The following is a 17,300-nucleotide window of genomic DNA, read 5'->3' as shown; positions in this document are numbered from 1 at the left end:
GGGCTCTTATCCTTAAAATAAAAAAACATTTATAAATGTTTGTAATGTTGTAATATTTATGTAATGTTTATATTTATAAATGAAAACAATTATTTATTTAAATACAAGCTAGATACATATAAATTTATATTTGTAATTCATTGTTGTATAGTCTCCTTATTTATCCAAGAATTGTGAGTATTATCAAAGCCAAGCCATTTTACATAGACTTCATTACCCCGTCTTCTGAGAATTTTTTCTACAAGATAAATATCAGGATACATAGCTTTCTGTAGTTCTTGCTCATAAAAACCTCCAAGTATGGGATTTTCTTGATAATCTAGTAGGTGATATGTTACAGGTTTAGTTCTCGAAATACGATGAATAGTAAAAATTTCTTTAGACCAATTAGGCGTATATCCTTTTTCAAAAATGTGTTTAGACTTGCTTACTCGCACTTTATCTCCTACCTGGAATTTCGGTTTTTTGAAAAGACGATGATCGTAAGAGAATCGTGTCAAGACCTGCATTTCATTTTCTTTAGTCACGTCTTTAGGCTTCATATTTATTGTACGATGTTTTTGATTATTATAAGATTCTATTAAACTGGGGAGAAAGTCAATCCACTTATAATTTCCTATTAAACTGAATTTTTTCCACATAATATTTTTTAGTGTTCGATTGAAACGTTCACAAATTGATGCTTTAAGATTGCTATAAGTAGAATAAAGGTTTATTTTATATTTTTTCATTAAACTTTGAAAATTTGTATTGTAGAACTCTTTGCCTCTATCCACTTGGAGATTTTTAGGAATGCGTCCCTTTTTTAATACAGACTCCATTGCGTTAGTGACATCTGTAGCAGTTTTCTGTTTTGCTGGAACTCCCCAAGCATATTTAGAGAACGTATCTATAATAGTTAATAGATAGTGAAAACCTTTATTCTCTCTAGAATAGTTTTGCATCTCAACAAGATCAGCTTGCCACGTCTCATCTATTCCGCGTATATCGACTTTTCAACGAGAATAGTTTCGACGTGCTGGTTTGTGTAACTCATCCACCACTCTTTGATGTTTCATTTTAAAGTTTTTTTTTTTAAATTTCAAACGGTCCAATAGTTTTTAAAATGTCAAACGGTCCAATAGTTTTTTCTATCTCTTTCTCTTTCTCTTTCTCTTTATGATTACTAATATTATCTTTTTCTAACTGAGTAAGAATTAGTTGATGCTTTACTAATTCTAATCTTATTGTATCCAATGATTTTGAGAGATCATTTATCATACTCGTAAGCGTAGTAACGTTAGCTATAATAGTTTTTTGCAACGTTCGTAAGTTTACAGCATCGTTACTCTCCTGAGGATCGGCTATATAACAAATTCTTTTGTCATTCGCGTCGTATTGTCCGTCTTTAGTGATATTATACCCTATACCAGGAGGACCTTGATTACCCTCCTTTTTTTTCAATGTACGTCCAAACACATCAACACTCATTTTATTACTGAGGAATATTTAGAATTGTCTTAATATATATAGCCAGCTTCACGTAATTCTTCAATGATTGAATGAATTTCATTAATATGACTAGGATTACCAGCGGTTTGTTCGGCGATAAGCAATCTCAATCGATCAACGAGCTCGTTTGGATCATCCCAATATACATAATCAAATAATGTTCCTTTTCTTGCTATTTTATAGTTAGGAAAAAGATCTCTTCCATCAATAGTCAATTTTCGCTTCTTAGCACTACCACTTAAAGATAAATTTGGACCAATATACTTTTTGAATTTATTTACATGCTTATTGCGATATTCTCCATTTGTTTCATATCTCTTACGATGAGCGTTAGTGATTTCAAGAATTTTTATATAATTTTCAATATCTGATGAACTGATTAATTTAGAATTAGGTTCTTTACGAAAGAGAAGTTCCATTAATCCAGGCGTCTTGCTGAATGCTTTATCATTCACAGTCACATTATCGTTTTGGAAAGAAATTGGAGAATTGCCTATGACATATGTATTTTCATGCAAGCGAACGCCAAATGTCTTGTCTAAATTACTTTTCTGTTGCGGTTCATGCAATAGTCGAATATAGTTTCCTACAATCGAGTCATCCAATAGCTGTTTTTATTGTTTTGAACTAACATTGTCTAAATTTATTGCGGTTCTATCAAGTGTTCATTCACTAGTCTTACTAAATTCGTCTTCATCACCATCATCAGTAATAGACATAGCGGATTCAAATGTAGAATCAAGCGGATGTAATGTTGAATTTAAGTCATTAACAGTACTATTGAAATATGGAGATTTATAGGGAGAGTCAGCTGTTGTTTTTGACTTGAAAACTTTATCGAACGTAATTTTCTTCTCCTTGTTCGTTTCCTGTTCAGTATTATCGTTAGTTTTATCAATAGCTACCTCCACAAGTTTGTTCAATGGATCAACCATAGGTTTAAAAGTTACATTCAATGTATTTTCTAAATCAGCTTTGTCACGTTTTATTAGTTGATACTTACGTCTGATGGCATCACGAGCCTCAGATAATTGCTCGAGCATCTTCTTTTCTTTTTCAAAATTAGCCATGTTGACGCTTGCGTTCACTCCGTTATATTTATAGCAAAAGAATCGAATCCTTTTCTATACCGTCCATGATTGATTGGTCTATCTGTATCAATAACTATAAATCCATGATTATCGTCTCTCCAACATTTTGAACAAATTGCTTTAAACTTCTCAAAAGTCATATCTGAGTTAACATGATCGTTATAAATATATTTAATATTCACGTCATCTTGTCGAAACAAAACTAGTAAATTCACATTATCTCGAATGAGGTGCTTCGGTATGCGAGCGTATGATTGACAGAGATAGAAACTATCTACCTTTTTATGTCGTCCCATACAGAAGAATGCTCTCACGTTGTCCTGCTTTTCAGTGGCTATATCGTCAAAAATCATGATGGAATTTGGATTAGCTTTATCCGGTGAAACAACTGCCTCATGCTCGCTGAATGCATAATACTGTATACCATCAATCGGTTCCAATAAATCTTTTAAAAACTTATACTTTGGTTGATTGAGGGACTTTGAATAAACATAAATGTTTTCAAATCTAAGTCCATTAGGATGTGTGATTAGTGTTAGCAAACAGTTAGTTTTCCCACAGTTACTAGGACCACAGAAAACTGCTCGTATACTATCAGGCAGTAGTTCACCATGTCTTTTTTCTCGTTTTTCCGTCTCAACCACATTATCAAAATTTATGACTTGCAACTTAAGTGGTTGCTCTTTGAAGTCCATATTGTTTTCTAATCACCGATCGAAGGACGAATGAGACTACTAACTATAAAAAGACTGTTTATATATTTTTAGTTTCATTAAGACTTTGTCTTCTGATGAGGTATGATCATTTGTTACAAAAGAAAGACTGGTGGTGCTGGCTTAGTGAATAAGATTATTAATAACTTACCATTCGAAGCTCATTTGCCTGGTTATCAGTATTGCGGACCGGGAACTAAATTGAAAAAACGACTTGCTCGTGGTGATCCTGGAAAAAATCCGCTAGACGCTGCTTGTAAACATCACGATATTGCTTATTCTCAAAGTCGAGAGAACATTGAGGCGAGAAACGAAGCCGACAAAATTCTAGCAAAACAAGCCTGGGATTGAGTGCAAGCGAAAGATAGTAGTTTTGGTGAGAAAGTTGTTGCATTTGCTGTAGCCAAAATAATGAAAGTTAAAAGTAAACTTGGTATGGGTGTTAAAATTTTAAAACGAGGAAAGAAACGAGGTAAGGGATTAAAAAATCGCCAACAACAACGACAGCGACGAAAGACACATGTAAAAAGTAAAAATCTATCAATTGCATTGAAAAAAATTATTAACGCTGCCTCGAGAAGTGTTGTACCTAGTAATAAATCACTCTTTGTCATTCGTTCGGCTATAAAAGGCGCTAAAGAAGCTGTGAAGAAGGCTGGAGGAAGAAGAAAAATAAATATTCCTCGTATTCTACCAATTCCTAGTAAAGTGGATGGAGCTCTTCCTTTTTTAATTCCATTATTTGCCGCTTTGAGCGCCACTGGAGCTTTAGCTGGAGGAGCTGCTTCAATAGCAAAAGCCGTTAACAGTGCTAAGGCCGCTCAAAATGAATTGAAAGAAGCTCATAGACACAATAAAACTATGGAAGCTATTGCTATTGGTAAAGGACTTTATTTGAAACCACATCGTAAAGGTTATGGTCTTCATCTGAAACCATATTCAAGTGGAAAAGGTTTAAAAAAAAAAAGCTCGAAATAACTTTACCTAATCGAGCACTGACAGATCATGATATAAGAAAATATGCTAAAATACTAAAAATTGCAAATTTTCGAGGTGTTTTTATGCGTGATGCTCTACCGACCGATGGGCCTCGATATCAAGAGACAGCTATTGTAAATTTGGATAATAAACGAGGGCCAGGTACTCATTGGGTAGCATATAAAAAGAAAGGCGATGAGGTTATGTATTTTGATAGTTTTGGTAATCTACAGCCGCCTATAGATCTATTGCTTTATCTCAAAGTTAATTGAATCATGTATAATTATATTAGATATCAAGATTTTAATACATATAATTGCGGCCATCTTTGTCTCAAATTTCTTTTAAACAAACTATAGAAAAGACGACTAGTATATAAAATACTCATGCAAAGAATGACTGTCATTTGATATGAATCTGTCATGGAGAATACACTAACATTGAGTCTCTCGGGAACATCATCCGTACTCGAATCATATTATTTTCCACCGATCGAATTGATAGCAAACAAAAAATACGTTCTTGGTCTAGTTGAGCTATTGACATTTAATTCAATACCAAACATTGACGTTGGTTGTAATAAATTTTACATTGAAGGTCAAGAAGCTATCACTTTACCGACTGGTAGCTACGAAATAGAAGATATTGAAAACTTTCTCATAGACGAATTAGCACCTAAAGGTATATCGTTTAGCCTAAAACCAAATAATAATACTTTACGTAGTGTCATTCGGTGCAGTCAAAAAATACATTTTGAACCAGAAGATTCTATTGGATCAATTTTAGGCTTCACTAAACGCACGCTCGTTGAAAACGAAACACATAGTTCTGACTTACCCGTCACTATACTCAAAGTCAATGCTTTACGTGTAGAGTGTAATATTACTACAGGCTCTTACATAAACGATCGCCAAGTACATACTATACATGAATTTTTCCCAGCAGTCCCACCTGGATATAAGATTATAGAAGTTCCCTCTCACGTCATTTACCTTCCAGTTGCTGTGAGGAGCATTGATCATTTTCAAATTCGTATAGTTGATCAAGACGGAAACCTAGTTAACTTTCGAGGAGAAGTCATCACAGTGCGAGTGCATATAAAGACCATATCTTAGTAATGGGTATCATTTACAATATAAAGAGCGGCCGAGGCTATATTAAAAGACAAAAATGTCGAATAGCAATCAGTCAACAGCGAGCTATCAGACTGCTCACACCTCAGAAAATTCAATTCCTGAAAAGCTTGAGATTAAAAGTCGTCGAAAATCGTGGAAGAAAATATTGTGCATATTAGTGTGTTGTATAAAACAACAACAACAATATGGAGGGAATTCTAGACATTCATTCAGCTGTCGCTTTCGATGAGTCTATAGCTCATTATGAAGTTCATGCGCATCAGCCTTATTCATTATCATATTTCAATAATAGCTATGAAATTCATATAGCAATTCAACATCAAGATTTATCTCTGCTTCCATCGCGCAGTATGATTCATATTTGTGGTAGGTTAACCAAGCCGGACGGTACTACGCCAGTGGAGAACACTTTATTAGTCAACAACGCCATCTGTCATTTGTTCGAGGAAATACGATATGAAATAAATGCTATTGAAATTGATAAAGTGAAAAATGTAGGCTTAACAACTCTCATGAAAAATTGGCTTTCACTCAATCCATGTCAGAGCTCTATCGCTGAAAATGCCGGATGGAATGGTGATAACAATGAAGTTTTAATATGTAACGCTCAAGGTTTTTTTGATGTGACTATACCTCTCAGTATGTTGATGGGCTTTGCTGAAGATTATCGGAAAATTGTAGTCAATGTCAAGCATGAACTTATTCTCACAAGATCAAGAGATGATTTGAATGCTATTTTGTCTGCTCCAATTGGAAATCCTGCTGCTTCAGAAAAAACAAAGATTACTTTAACTAAGGTTGAATGGCTAATGACATATGTGTTGGTTGCAGACAAAGAAAAAATCAAATTACTCAATCAGATCGGACGAGATCGTGCAATTACAATGAGTTATCGTACTTGGGAAATGTATGAGTATCCAAAATTACCACGTACATCAAAGCATGTTTGGAGTGTTAAGACTTCCAATCAATTGGAAAAGCCTCGCTTTGTTATTTTAGCTTTTCAAACTAAACGTAAAAGTTCAGCGAGTGTTAATTCTAGTAATTTTGATCATTGTAATATTAGTAATGTGAAGCTATTCCTCAATTCACAATGCTATCCGTATGGAAATCTCAATTTGAATATCAATCAAAATCAGTATGCTGTTCTCTACGATATGTATACTAATTTTCAAAACGCTTATTATGGTAAAGAAAACGAGCCGTTACTCAATAAAAAAGATTTCATTAATAAAGTGCCGCTAATAGTTATAGACTGCTCCAAACAAAATGAAACATTAAAAAGCTCGCCAGTCGATGTTCGCCTAGAATTTGAAACTCGGACTGATTTTCCTGAAGATACTGCAGCCTACTGCTTAATATTACACGATCGTATTGTACAATATAACCCGATTAGTGGTGATGTTAAAAAATTAGTTTGAAATTAACAAGACATTATGTAATCAATGTATACAATGCTTTTCAATAAAAAAGAAAATAAATTATATATATTGTTGGAATTTAATAAAAACTACCTATAACCATACTATATAGTGTCTATGACGCCCTATACTTTCGATTGGTGAGGTATGGTGACTATGGTGCCCTCTACTTTCGAATAGTGAGGTATAGGCTTTATATAGAACAAACACGTGCCTCTACTCTCATAACGGTTTTGGGAACTAGTAGAGTTCACATTAACTTCAGCATCTTTTCAAATGGATTTCGTAATAGATTTTCAAGGCTTTCAAAGTTTAAACGAGACTTTTGTTTGTAAAGAACTCGCATATCTACCATTAGATATAGATACTGTTCCAACTGTGTTTTTCTTCGAACCACCATATCATTGGTTTCAACTTCCTATCAAGTATCGAAAAGTGAATCATTTCTTAGAAACGTGTCATCATGGTTTATTATGGAGATCCGGTCTTATTCCATATAAAAATTTAGCACGTGTACTAAACAATCATTTAAATAATTCTAGAAATATTTATGTAAAAGGATTAACAAAGAAACAATGGTTACAAAAAATTTTACCTGAAAAGTAAGTATTTTTATTTATTTATTTTTTTGTTAGAAATTAAGATCATTATTAATTAAATTTTTTTTTCCTTTTTTAGAAAAATTTTAGAACTTGAAAGCGAGATGAGATGTCCGCCAATGAGCGCATTACCTTACCCATTAGAAATAATATGTACATATCATTATAATAAACCAGCTAACTTTGTATGTGCCGTTACAAATGCACAAAGATTGTTTTCATGGATAAAAGCTAGACTGAAGCAATCTGAAATGGAAGGTATTGATGAAGTGGACAATATTACATATAAAAATTCAATTCAATATTTCAATATAGCGATGTCAACTACTGAAAATAAAGATTATAGACAGACTGTATTATATTCAATGTATAGTTGAATGAACAATAAATTAATAACTAAACGAAAATTCTATAAGTTTTATTAATTAATATTCGAATAAAATAATAATCGAGGTTGAAAGGTTCCCGAAATCTAATGAAAATACTATAGCGCTTGCTTAGAGAAAGAGAGAGAGAGCAGCATATAGCTTACCAAGCTATATGCTACCCTCTCTCCAAGGGCCCAAATACCCTACTATTAAAGGAGAGCGAGAGAGAGAGAGAGAGAGCAGCATCTACACTATACAGCGTATGCGTCTAGCAAGCTAGAGACGCTATCCCCCTCTCCAAGGGCTATACGGTGTACGCTGCTAGCAAGCAGCTAGAGATGCTACCCCCTCTCCTAGGACATGCATCTAGTCAGCATGTTTACCGTTGAAGGAGAGTGAGAGAGGAAGGGAGAGAGAGAGAGAGATATTTTTTTTTAAATTTAAATCAATTTATTTAATTTTATTACATTACATTAAATTTAATTAAATTACAAAAATTTTTTAATTTTCAATTATTTTTCCTACCACATGTATTTTAATACATTTTACCTTAGGTACCACTTTCTGCTTGCTCGTGGTAGGTAAAATTATACTGTTGCTGCTGCTGCTGCTGCTGCTGCTGCTGGTAGCGATGACTGCCGGTGGAAGGGCATTTTCGATGCTACTCATAGGGCATCTCGATGGTTCATTTCGATCCACAGCATCAGTAGCAACATTCATCTAAAAAATAATATTTAAAAAAAAATTTAGTTATTAAATAAAAAAATGTATTTATCTATAATAAATAATCTTACCTTAAGAAATTTCTTCTTTGGTGGAAGAGATGTAAACGCTGCTAACGGAACAGCGTTTACACATCTTTTTTTGGCTGCTTTTACGGCTGTCGTTTCGTTCGCAGCCCTCGCAGCCTTTTCGGCTGCAGACTTTGCAGCCCTTTCAGCCCTTTCAGCTGCATATTTTGCAGCCTTTGCTGTTCTTTTAGCCGCGGCCCTTTCGAGCTCAGCGGCCCTCTCGCTTGCGGCCCTTTCAGTTGCAGCTTTTTCGGCTGCAGCTTTTTCGGCTGCAGCTCTTTCGGCTGCAGCTCTTTCGACCGCAGCTCTTTCGAACGCAGCTCTCTCGACTGCAGCCCTTTCTATTCTCTGAACATCGCTCTGTAACTAAGAAAACAATATATATACTTATTTAAAAATACTTATTTAAATATAATTATTTATATACATACCTTTATGACTACTGTTAATATCTGTTGAATATGTCGCCTATGCGACGGCTCCGTCACGATTATATTTAGCTGAAAAGCAAAAATAAAAAGATTAAAAATAAATATATTTAATATTATATAAAAAATACCTACCACTCTTAAAATGGCAATCATTAAGCAATAAAATATGCTAGTTGGTAAACTAGCTAGCAGGATCGGAGGAGTCTGAAAAAATAAAAAATTTATTATAAAAACTGTCTTAAATAATTAATAGAATATATAGATAAAAATACTTACATTAACCATGAAAATAATCATGGCATTTATTGTACTTATTATTTGTACACTATCCATTTTAATTTTTTATAAAAAGCAAAGAATAGTTACTAAAAATATTAAATGCTTCGTCGATGTATACTTCTTGAGCACTACCGAACGATTGGCTCCGGAAAAGCTTTTCGGAAAAATCAGGATGATTCCTACTCTCCAAAAGAAACTCTAGTCAAATTGATAAAAATCTTTAAAGGAAGAAGAACATTGATTTCGCTTTAGACGCTCAGCATGTTGGAGGATGTTAACGCAACTAAACAAGGCTAACTCAAAAACCTTATCTCTAAGGCAAAAAAAAAAGCAATAAAATGACTAACAGACAATTCATCATTAAGATTACTCTATCTCCAATCACCTGCTGCGTACATACTTTCGAACTTCATTGAAAAAGGAACATCGAATGCTTTTTAACCCTCAGCATGAGGTAAAGCGTTATTGGAGAAAGTGCAAGCTGGTGTGGGTAGTCGAAAGTTTCCTAAATTATATGTGTGGCCCTGAAAAAGGATAGTGCACGCTGCTAGAACGCATCTTCATTTAAAAAAGGAACATCGGTTATGCTTTAGACTCTTAGCAACGACTTCTACAGCAACCTACCTTAACAACCTCTGTAGGTGGGTGGGAGAGTGGGTGAAGTCAAAGGTACATCAAATGCCTTTTAGACACTCAGCATGGGGTCTCGCTCTGTCGAAGGGGCCCCATAGCGCCCTACTATCGAAAGAGAGCGAGAGAGAGGGATAGAGAGAGAGAGAGAGAGAGAGATAGAGAACAGCATCCTCACTATACGGAGTACGCGCCTAGCAAGCTAGAGACGCTACCCCCTCTCCGAGGGTCCACACTCAGCCAGCATAAGCATATAGTTTACCAAACACCCTACCGACTTCTACAGCATCCTACCTTAACAACCTCTGTGGGTGGGTAGGCGGGTGGGTGAAGCGCCCTACTATCGAAGGAGAGCGAGAGAGAGGGATAGAGAGAGAGAGAGAGAGAGAGAGAGATAGAGAACAGCATCCTCACTATACGGCGTACGCGCCTAGCAAGCTAGAGACGCTACCCCCTCTCCGAGGGTCCACACTCAGCCAGCATAAGCATATAGTTTACCAAACACCCTACCGACTTCTACAGCATCCTACCTTAACAACCTCTGTGGGTGGGGGGTGGGTGGGTGAGTGAAGCGCCCTACTATCGAGGGGGGGGGAGACTGGCCCCCTCGAAGGGCCCACTGGCACGCGGGAGGTGTCGAACGAACATCAAATGCAACACTCGGCATGGGGTCTTACCTTATCGCGATTAAAAGGTGTCACTACCTTCACACCTTCATCGGGCGGCTCCATTGTGTCCCAGAACATACACGTATCCTTATACATTGGCGGCGCGCACGAGGTGTCAAACCAACATCAAATGCCCCTTAACACTCAGCATGGGGCCCACTGGCACGCGGAAGGTGTCAAAGGTACATCAAATCCCTTTTAGACACTCACCATGGGGTCTGACCATTAATTAAAAGGTGTCACTACCTTCACACCTTCATCGGGCGGCTCCTTTGTGTCCCAGAACATACACGTATCCTTATACATTGGCGGCATCCTTTGTCGGCTCCTTTGTGTCCCAGAACATACATTGCTTATCTACTAACGGGACCCATCCACATAAATCTTGTGGTAGGTATCGAAAGGCCGTTGTGGTCCGCTCCGAACTGGCGCGCCGTGGCCAGCGCATTCAGGGTCCGTATGGAATTTACTTCGGACCTCCGTACTTGACCTTGAATGTCCGGGAGAAGGTTGGTCCAATTGGCTATCAGGCGTCATCTTAAGGTTCAGCCGCTTCATCAGGCCCATCATGTTAGCGACGTAGACGTTCACTAGTTCGTCCGGGCCCTGATATCGGCTCTGAATCTCCTTCATTAGACGCTGTTGCTGCTGCACGCTGGTTCCGAACCACTCTCTCTCGGCCATCTCGAACTCAGCGTAGGAGAGGCATTCCTCCCTCATCGCCTCGTATCAGGTGAGGGCAGGACCGACGAGTAGCTCTGATACGGCTAGGAGCATCTCGTCTTCCGTGAGTCCTGCGCCACTCCTAAAGTTGTCTAGTCTAGACAGGAAGGTGTCGATGCTTGCATTGCCCTCTCCTGAAAACTTGAGTTTCCATCCTCGGACAATGCAACCGACATCCCTTGTAGCCGACCAGGGGTTTGGTGTCGGCTGAGATGACCACGTGCTCGGTGGGTGGTTATTTACTTCAGCATTAACTCCACTGTGTTGATGCTGTCCACCCTCTCCAAAAGGGAGCGTCCGGTCGAGGGGGGGGGGGGGTCCTGCCGGTGGCCCCCGTGGGCCTCTGTCCGGGTCCAGCTGGAGTACTTTGAGGTAGCCTGGTGTCGTAATGGTATGTGAAGGTATCCTGGAATGCTACGCTCCTACGCGTATTCTCTTGGTGACGCATTTCGCTGGAATTATTGGTATTGTCTTGCCGTAAATATCTGTTTTCGGCATTTTCCAGTGCGTTTATCCTGGCAGATAGGTCATCCAGTTGGCTCTTAACATTGCTGTTGTTGTTATATATTTGGACTAATACCTTCGTTAGACTGGACACATTCACTCTTAACGAATTTAGCAGCTTTAACTTCTTCTTATTTTCTCTGGACCGGAAAATGAGGTCTTGGATTATTACTGCAAATGTCGGCGGGAGTTGAAACTGGCTACCATCATTAGCCGTTATAGTAATATACTTATTACTGCTCGTACTCTCGCCGTCGTCCGGTACGTTTGTGATGTTTATCGCTCTTTCCTGAATCCGTGATATCACTTCTGCACTCTGCATTAGCTGGGCTAGCGGGTGTTCTCCTTCTTACTCGGATGCTGTGTGTTCCGCGCATAAGGATACTATCAGTTCCGAGCGTAGAGCTGCCCTTTTTGCCGGATTGCTGTGCTGGTTGTCGACTTCTGCGAAATCTGCCGCGGAGTAGTCGTCTAGCAACCAGTTTTGCAGTCGTCCAGCTCTCGAGAGCTTGTTCCCGCTTGTTTTAAGCTCCAGGTGTTCGAGGTACTCGTTGATTTCCTCCACCTGGAGTGTCAACATCCAGTTTTCTACCCGCTGTACTAAAAATCCGTACGCAAGTAAAAATTTAGATTTTATTAGCCGACACTATGCTCGATCAAGGGCGTTTAATAGTGTATTTACCGAAAGACTCTTCACTCGTTATTGCGCAATATAATGATCCTGCCTATCAGGCGCACTAACTGTTTGTTAGCGCGGCTGTGTTGGTTAGTATCTAAAATATTATAACGAGCGTTGCGCGTAATCATCAATAACCGCAGCTAATAATATTTAAAAAAAACACATTTACGTTGAGGCAACACGATATCAAATAAAATTATCAATTTAAGTTTCTTATATTTGAAAGTTGCCGGTGTTAGATTTCCCCGGGCCAACGGGTACAATATTATTGATTTGTGGCAACTTTCAAAACTTATTGGTGTTTACACTTATCTTAGAGTCGTTCGGTCGCACTCGCACGCGCTTACAGCTACTGTTTACAATTTTTCACCGCGGCGTCGCTGGTTGACTGAGCGCAAGGTTAATGTTAAGAACTGGTGTTTTGAACAATCATAAACACCATAGGTTCTTTTATGTTGGGCGCCATGTAACGGGGTGGGTATTCCGTTTAATTAATTGATCCACGTAATCGTATCAAAAAGCGCACGTAATTACCTATGTTAAATACGAAAATCGGAGAGCAGGAGGGAACGGGTGTCAGTCAACCAACTATCTACAAATACGAAATGAACACTTCGAAAGTACTGTTAATATCACATACGAGAACTTTTATTACCTCTTAACATTACATCCTATTCGGCCCGCGTGTTTATGTTTACATGCCGCGCGCACGACAACAACATGCAGTGTCGGATAGCTCGCCGCTCTTTGTTTGCCGAGATGTTACATGCACGCTTTTTCTCGAGTCGAGGAATTAGTTATTTGTCAATAATATCGCGATCGCGAAATTAAGCTGGTCAGCTTACCTTTTTTTTGCAGTCGTACGAAGAACGAAAGAAACGGTTCGCACTCTCGTTGCGGGAAAGTCTGTCTTTATTACGAGGAAGCTCGCGTTTTCGGTTTCGCCCTCGCTGGCGAAACTCCTCACACGCGCACTCTCACACATACTCTTTTCAGGCAGGCGGAGGCACCGTTGTTGCAGCTCCGACTCGGCTCGTATCGGCACTCGGGAAAAACTCGGGAAACGTCAAGAGTCTTGGTAGCGCAGTTCTGCGATCGGGTTCTAATCCTCGACTTTTGGCTCACGTATATACTTTTGGCTACGGTAGCTGACTCTGCACTTTCGACTAAGCGTGTCCATGGCTAATCCTTCACTGGTTCGTTTTCAATCGCGCGCGTTCCGCTTCGTCGCGTGCCGAATTCCCTCATTACATTTTTGGTCCATCGGTAAGTGCTGCCCCCGCAGGCAGCCACTAGGTTAGGCTATTAACGCTAATTCGACGTTTACCGTCACAGTATATAATTTCATTTTAATGTTAAAATAAAACAACTATCAAGAATATAAGAAGTCGATTTCAAATTTCAGCTATGCTAGTGACCGTTCCAATAATGAACAAATGTATTTTGCTGGAAGATAGTTATATTGTGATGATTGGAACTATTTCTCATGCCATTGGTAGGATAGCTTTTGCCTTAGCACCAATTTGGCAAATTTTTTATTTTGGTGAGTGTGTAATTTTTTTATTAATTTCATTATTTATTCATATATTATTAGATTTTTCACAATTTTGTTCTCTGTTTGAGCATTATTTTTTTTAAATATTTTTTAATGTTAAAATTCTGATCTACGAGTATCTATAAGAAAATAATGAAATTGAATTATCTGGTTTTAGTTTTGAATTGGATGAAAAAAAAATCTTAAATAAGTAGAAATTATTGAGCTTATTGATACTTTTTCGATACTTCTAGTATTCATTTGTTGATGATGTATTTTTCATATAAAAATTATTCATTGATTAAAAAATTAACATTTTCACATAGTTTCTAATTTACTTATGCAAAATTAATAGTAGCTAGATTGTATTGTTTTATATAATATGGAATTCTGCTAATGAATTCAAAATTTTTTCATTTTTACAACAAATAAGATGGTATGTAATCTTCGACAACGAACGTCAATAGCGAATAGTCGAATACACTTGGGCGAACACTCATGCATTTAATAGAGCACATTTGGCATATATTATAACGTCAATCCAACGTGATACTAAAAAAAGCTATACACCAAGAAAAAATGATGTAATTATTGTACTTTGTAACGGGGATTTAGTCCGCTACAATATTTAACAACCGAGAGATGCGTAATAGATGACGAAGCGGGTTCGCGCAACGGCTTTGCACGACCGACCCAGTAGCACAGACTGCCGATGGATTCGCCGGGTGGCAACGGCCCGCGGAGAGCGTCGTAGGTCGCGTAGCTGAAATCGCGAAGGTGTAGGAAACGAAAGGAATGATAGAAGGCGCAGAGTGAAAGAGGCGATAGGTATAATAGAAATATATATATTCTACGTGTATTTGTACAAAACAGTGCAGAGAGAGAAGCAAAGCGGGTAATGCGAGAGAGACGCAAAGAACGAGTAGTACTTACATCGGCTGCCGCTGTCGGTGAGATTAGTCACGAGGCTCGACAATAAAAGTTCGGTCTATCAAACGCCGATACACGCCGCAACCGGTAGCACTCAACCTAGCACTCGGTCTGTCACTCAAACTAGCCATGAAGCGACGCAAAATCACAAAACGAATGTCGTCGTCAATGGCACAGCCAAGCTATCAATCTCTAACGCAGTCGCACGCGTGTCACCAATTCGAGAGGCGTCAGCTAATTGCTTGTCCTTTGTCAAGCAGCACCTCTCTTTCGCGGCACCCCGGCTCGCCAGTCCTACCAACCTACGCGGTCTCTCTCTCTGCTAGCGTTCTCTCTCTTACCTTAGTTCAGCTGCTGTCGTCCACTGCGGCTGCTAGTAGTATAATATAAAAGTAGATACATGAATAAGTACATATATTATTGTTATATGATTAATGTGGAGAGAGAGACATAACGAGTTGTTGACAAACTCGTTATAACTTCAAAAAATATGGAGAGAAATAATTTATTAGTCCACATGTACTAGCTGGTATCTTGGTAAAGTTTTTATCTTCAACATGAAAGTCAATTCAGCTTTCCCTGTAAACATCTACTTTGATATAATTATTTATAGCAACATTTTTTCAAAATGCTTTCTAAATGCAAAGATAGCTATTTAGAAATGTTGAACTGACTTTTTAAATATATTAAAATCAACTTCATCTACTTTTTATAGTTTAGTCTGCTTTTGTTTCTCTTTGATCCACGTAGATAATGTTATCATATTTGTAACAGCACAAGTAAAGTCGGTTTGATTCTCATAATGATATGAACAGGATGTTTTTAATGGAAGAGGTAATTTTTTCAATAAAAACGCCTCATTTCGTTCTAAGAATCATAGATTTATCAATAATATGCAACGATTACCGAAAATCGTTTGACTCGCGCGATGGAATTAGCGGTTAAGCGAGGTGAGCCGCGTTCGGTTCGCGAGAGAGAGAGAGCGCGTAAGGGGCAACGACCGGGAGGGGAGGCTCCGAGCGCCAGTACGACTGTGTCACTCAGTCAGTTGGCGCGCCTAACCTCCGTCCGTGTTCCTGAGTTTTGTGTTTGCCATTGACATTGTTCCTGGTGATACTGCGAACTTGCGTGGGTGGGAGCTAGCAGCAGCAGCAGCAGCAACAGCAGCAGTAGCAGCGGTGACAACTGCAGTGGCAGCAACAACAGCAATAACAGCAGCACCAGTAGCAGCAACAACAACAGCAGGCATAGAAATCGAGGCAGGGCAGCAAGCAGCAGAGTAGTTTAATAACAGCGTGTTATTCGGATACGGTTGGCCACCGTATCCACACCGTCGTTGCGGTAGGTGCACCTTCCCTGTTTCTAATTGTTGTTAATTTTGCGTGCGAATCCGCGCAGCGAGCGCGAAGAGTTTATTGTTTTGCGTGCGAGCAGGTAGTTCGCGGCATTCGCGGTTTTTCTCTCTCTCTCTCAAAAAGCGTGTATTGTCATTCACGCGTGCGTGCGTTAGACTCTCGGCTATTTACCCGTGTTAGTGATCTTATTAAATAAATCATCCCTTGGTCTTTATTCGAACGAGTTTCCGTTATTGTGTTTCCCTTTGTCCGGAGGTCGCGCATATTTGTTTACGTTCCGATTCGAATTCGCCGGTTGCGAAGCACGAATCGCGTAAGTATCGCTAGACGCGAGTCGACATCCTAGGTTCCGGTGGTGGCCGCACGAGCGCTAATAGTACGAGCGACAGCGCCGCCAAGTGGCGAGTTGGGGGAACCCAACTCGGAACTTCGAAGAGACTCTGCGCAGGCGCACTCCTAGGCAAGGTAGGTTAATGCGCATCGAGCGCATAGATAACAAGGCTTCATATAGTTAGAGTACGGGCACTTTTAGGAGATTACCGACTAAATGACAGCCTGTTACATGGCGCCCAACTAGAATTAGGACTCACACACGAGAAAAAAGAGAGCAACGCGCGCGAGAGAGAGACGTTTGCGCGCGTGCGTAATAAGGTGCGAGCGGGGTAAAACAACGCGTGGCTCGTTCGGTACGTGCTCTGCGGTAGGGGAAAGACGCCTCTCCGACCCAATAATAACTGCTTTTGTGAGCCGAGAGCACACTAACCCCAGGGGTCGAAGAGACGTCCGTAGTCGCTCTAACGTGAAAACAAAAGGTGACTAAGTGTATTTAGGTTAACTTTTTGCTTTTTTAAGTGTTTCATTACACATTAAAGTAGTTAAGAGGGGGTTAGTCACCGAGCGACAGTACCAGCGGAGCGCGCAATTAGGGTGTGTGTAGGGTTAGACCAACTAACCCGGTGGACCTAACAAACAGTTAGCC

The 17,300-nt window shown here is 39.0% G+C and overlaps 1 protein-coding gene across 5 annotated transcripts in view; it reads left to right on the top strand.

Annotated features, from left to right (window-relative positions):
* Nucleotides 1–17,300, top strand: part of LOC131664658 (proton-coupled folate transporter) — a 690,091-nt gene that overhangs the window by 284,178 nt on the left and 388,613 nt on the right. For all 5 annotated transcript variants that reach the window (XR_009301961.1, XM_058935980.1, XM_058935965.1 and 2 more), the window contains one exon: nucleotides 13,908–14,045. Coding sequence is in view for 4 of the 5 variants with exons in the window: in XM_058935980.1 (XP_058791963.1) it covers nucleotides 13,908–14,045 (138 nt within the window). In the remaining variant the exon portion in view is untranslated. The remainder of the gene's footprint in view (nucleotides 1–13,907; nucleotides 14,046–17,300) is intronic.

The sequence above is a fragment of the Phymastichus coffea genome, unplaced genomic scaffold (genome assembly GCF_024137745.1).
Source record: "Phymastichus coffea isolate CEN01 unplaced genomic scaffold, Cenicafe_Pcof_1.1 PCOF00003, whole genome shotgun sequence".
Lineage (NCBI taxonomy): Eukaryota > Metazoa > Arthropoda > Insecta > Hymenoptera > Eulophidae > Phymastichus > Phymastichus coffea.
The sequence above is the reverse complement of the archived record's forward strand: the minus strand, read 5'-3'. Positions and strand labels throughout refer to the sequence as shown.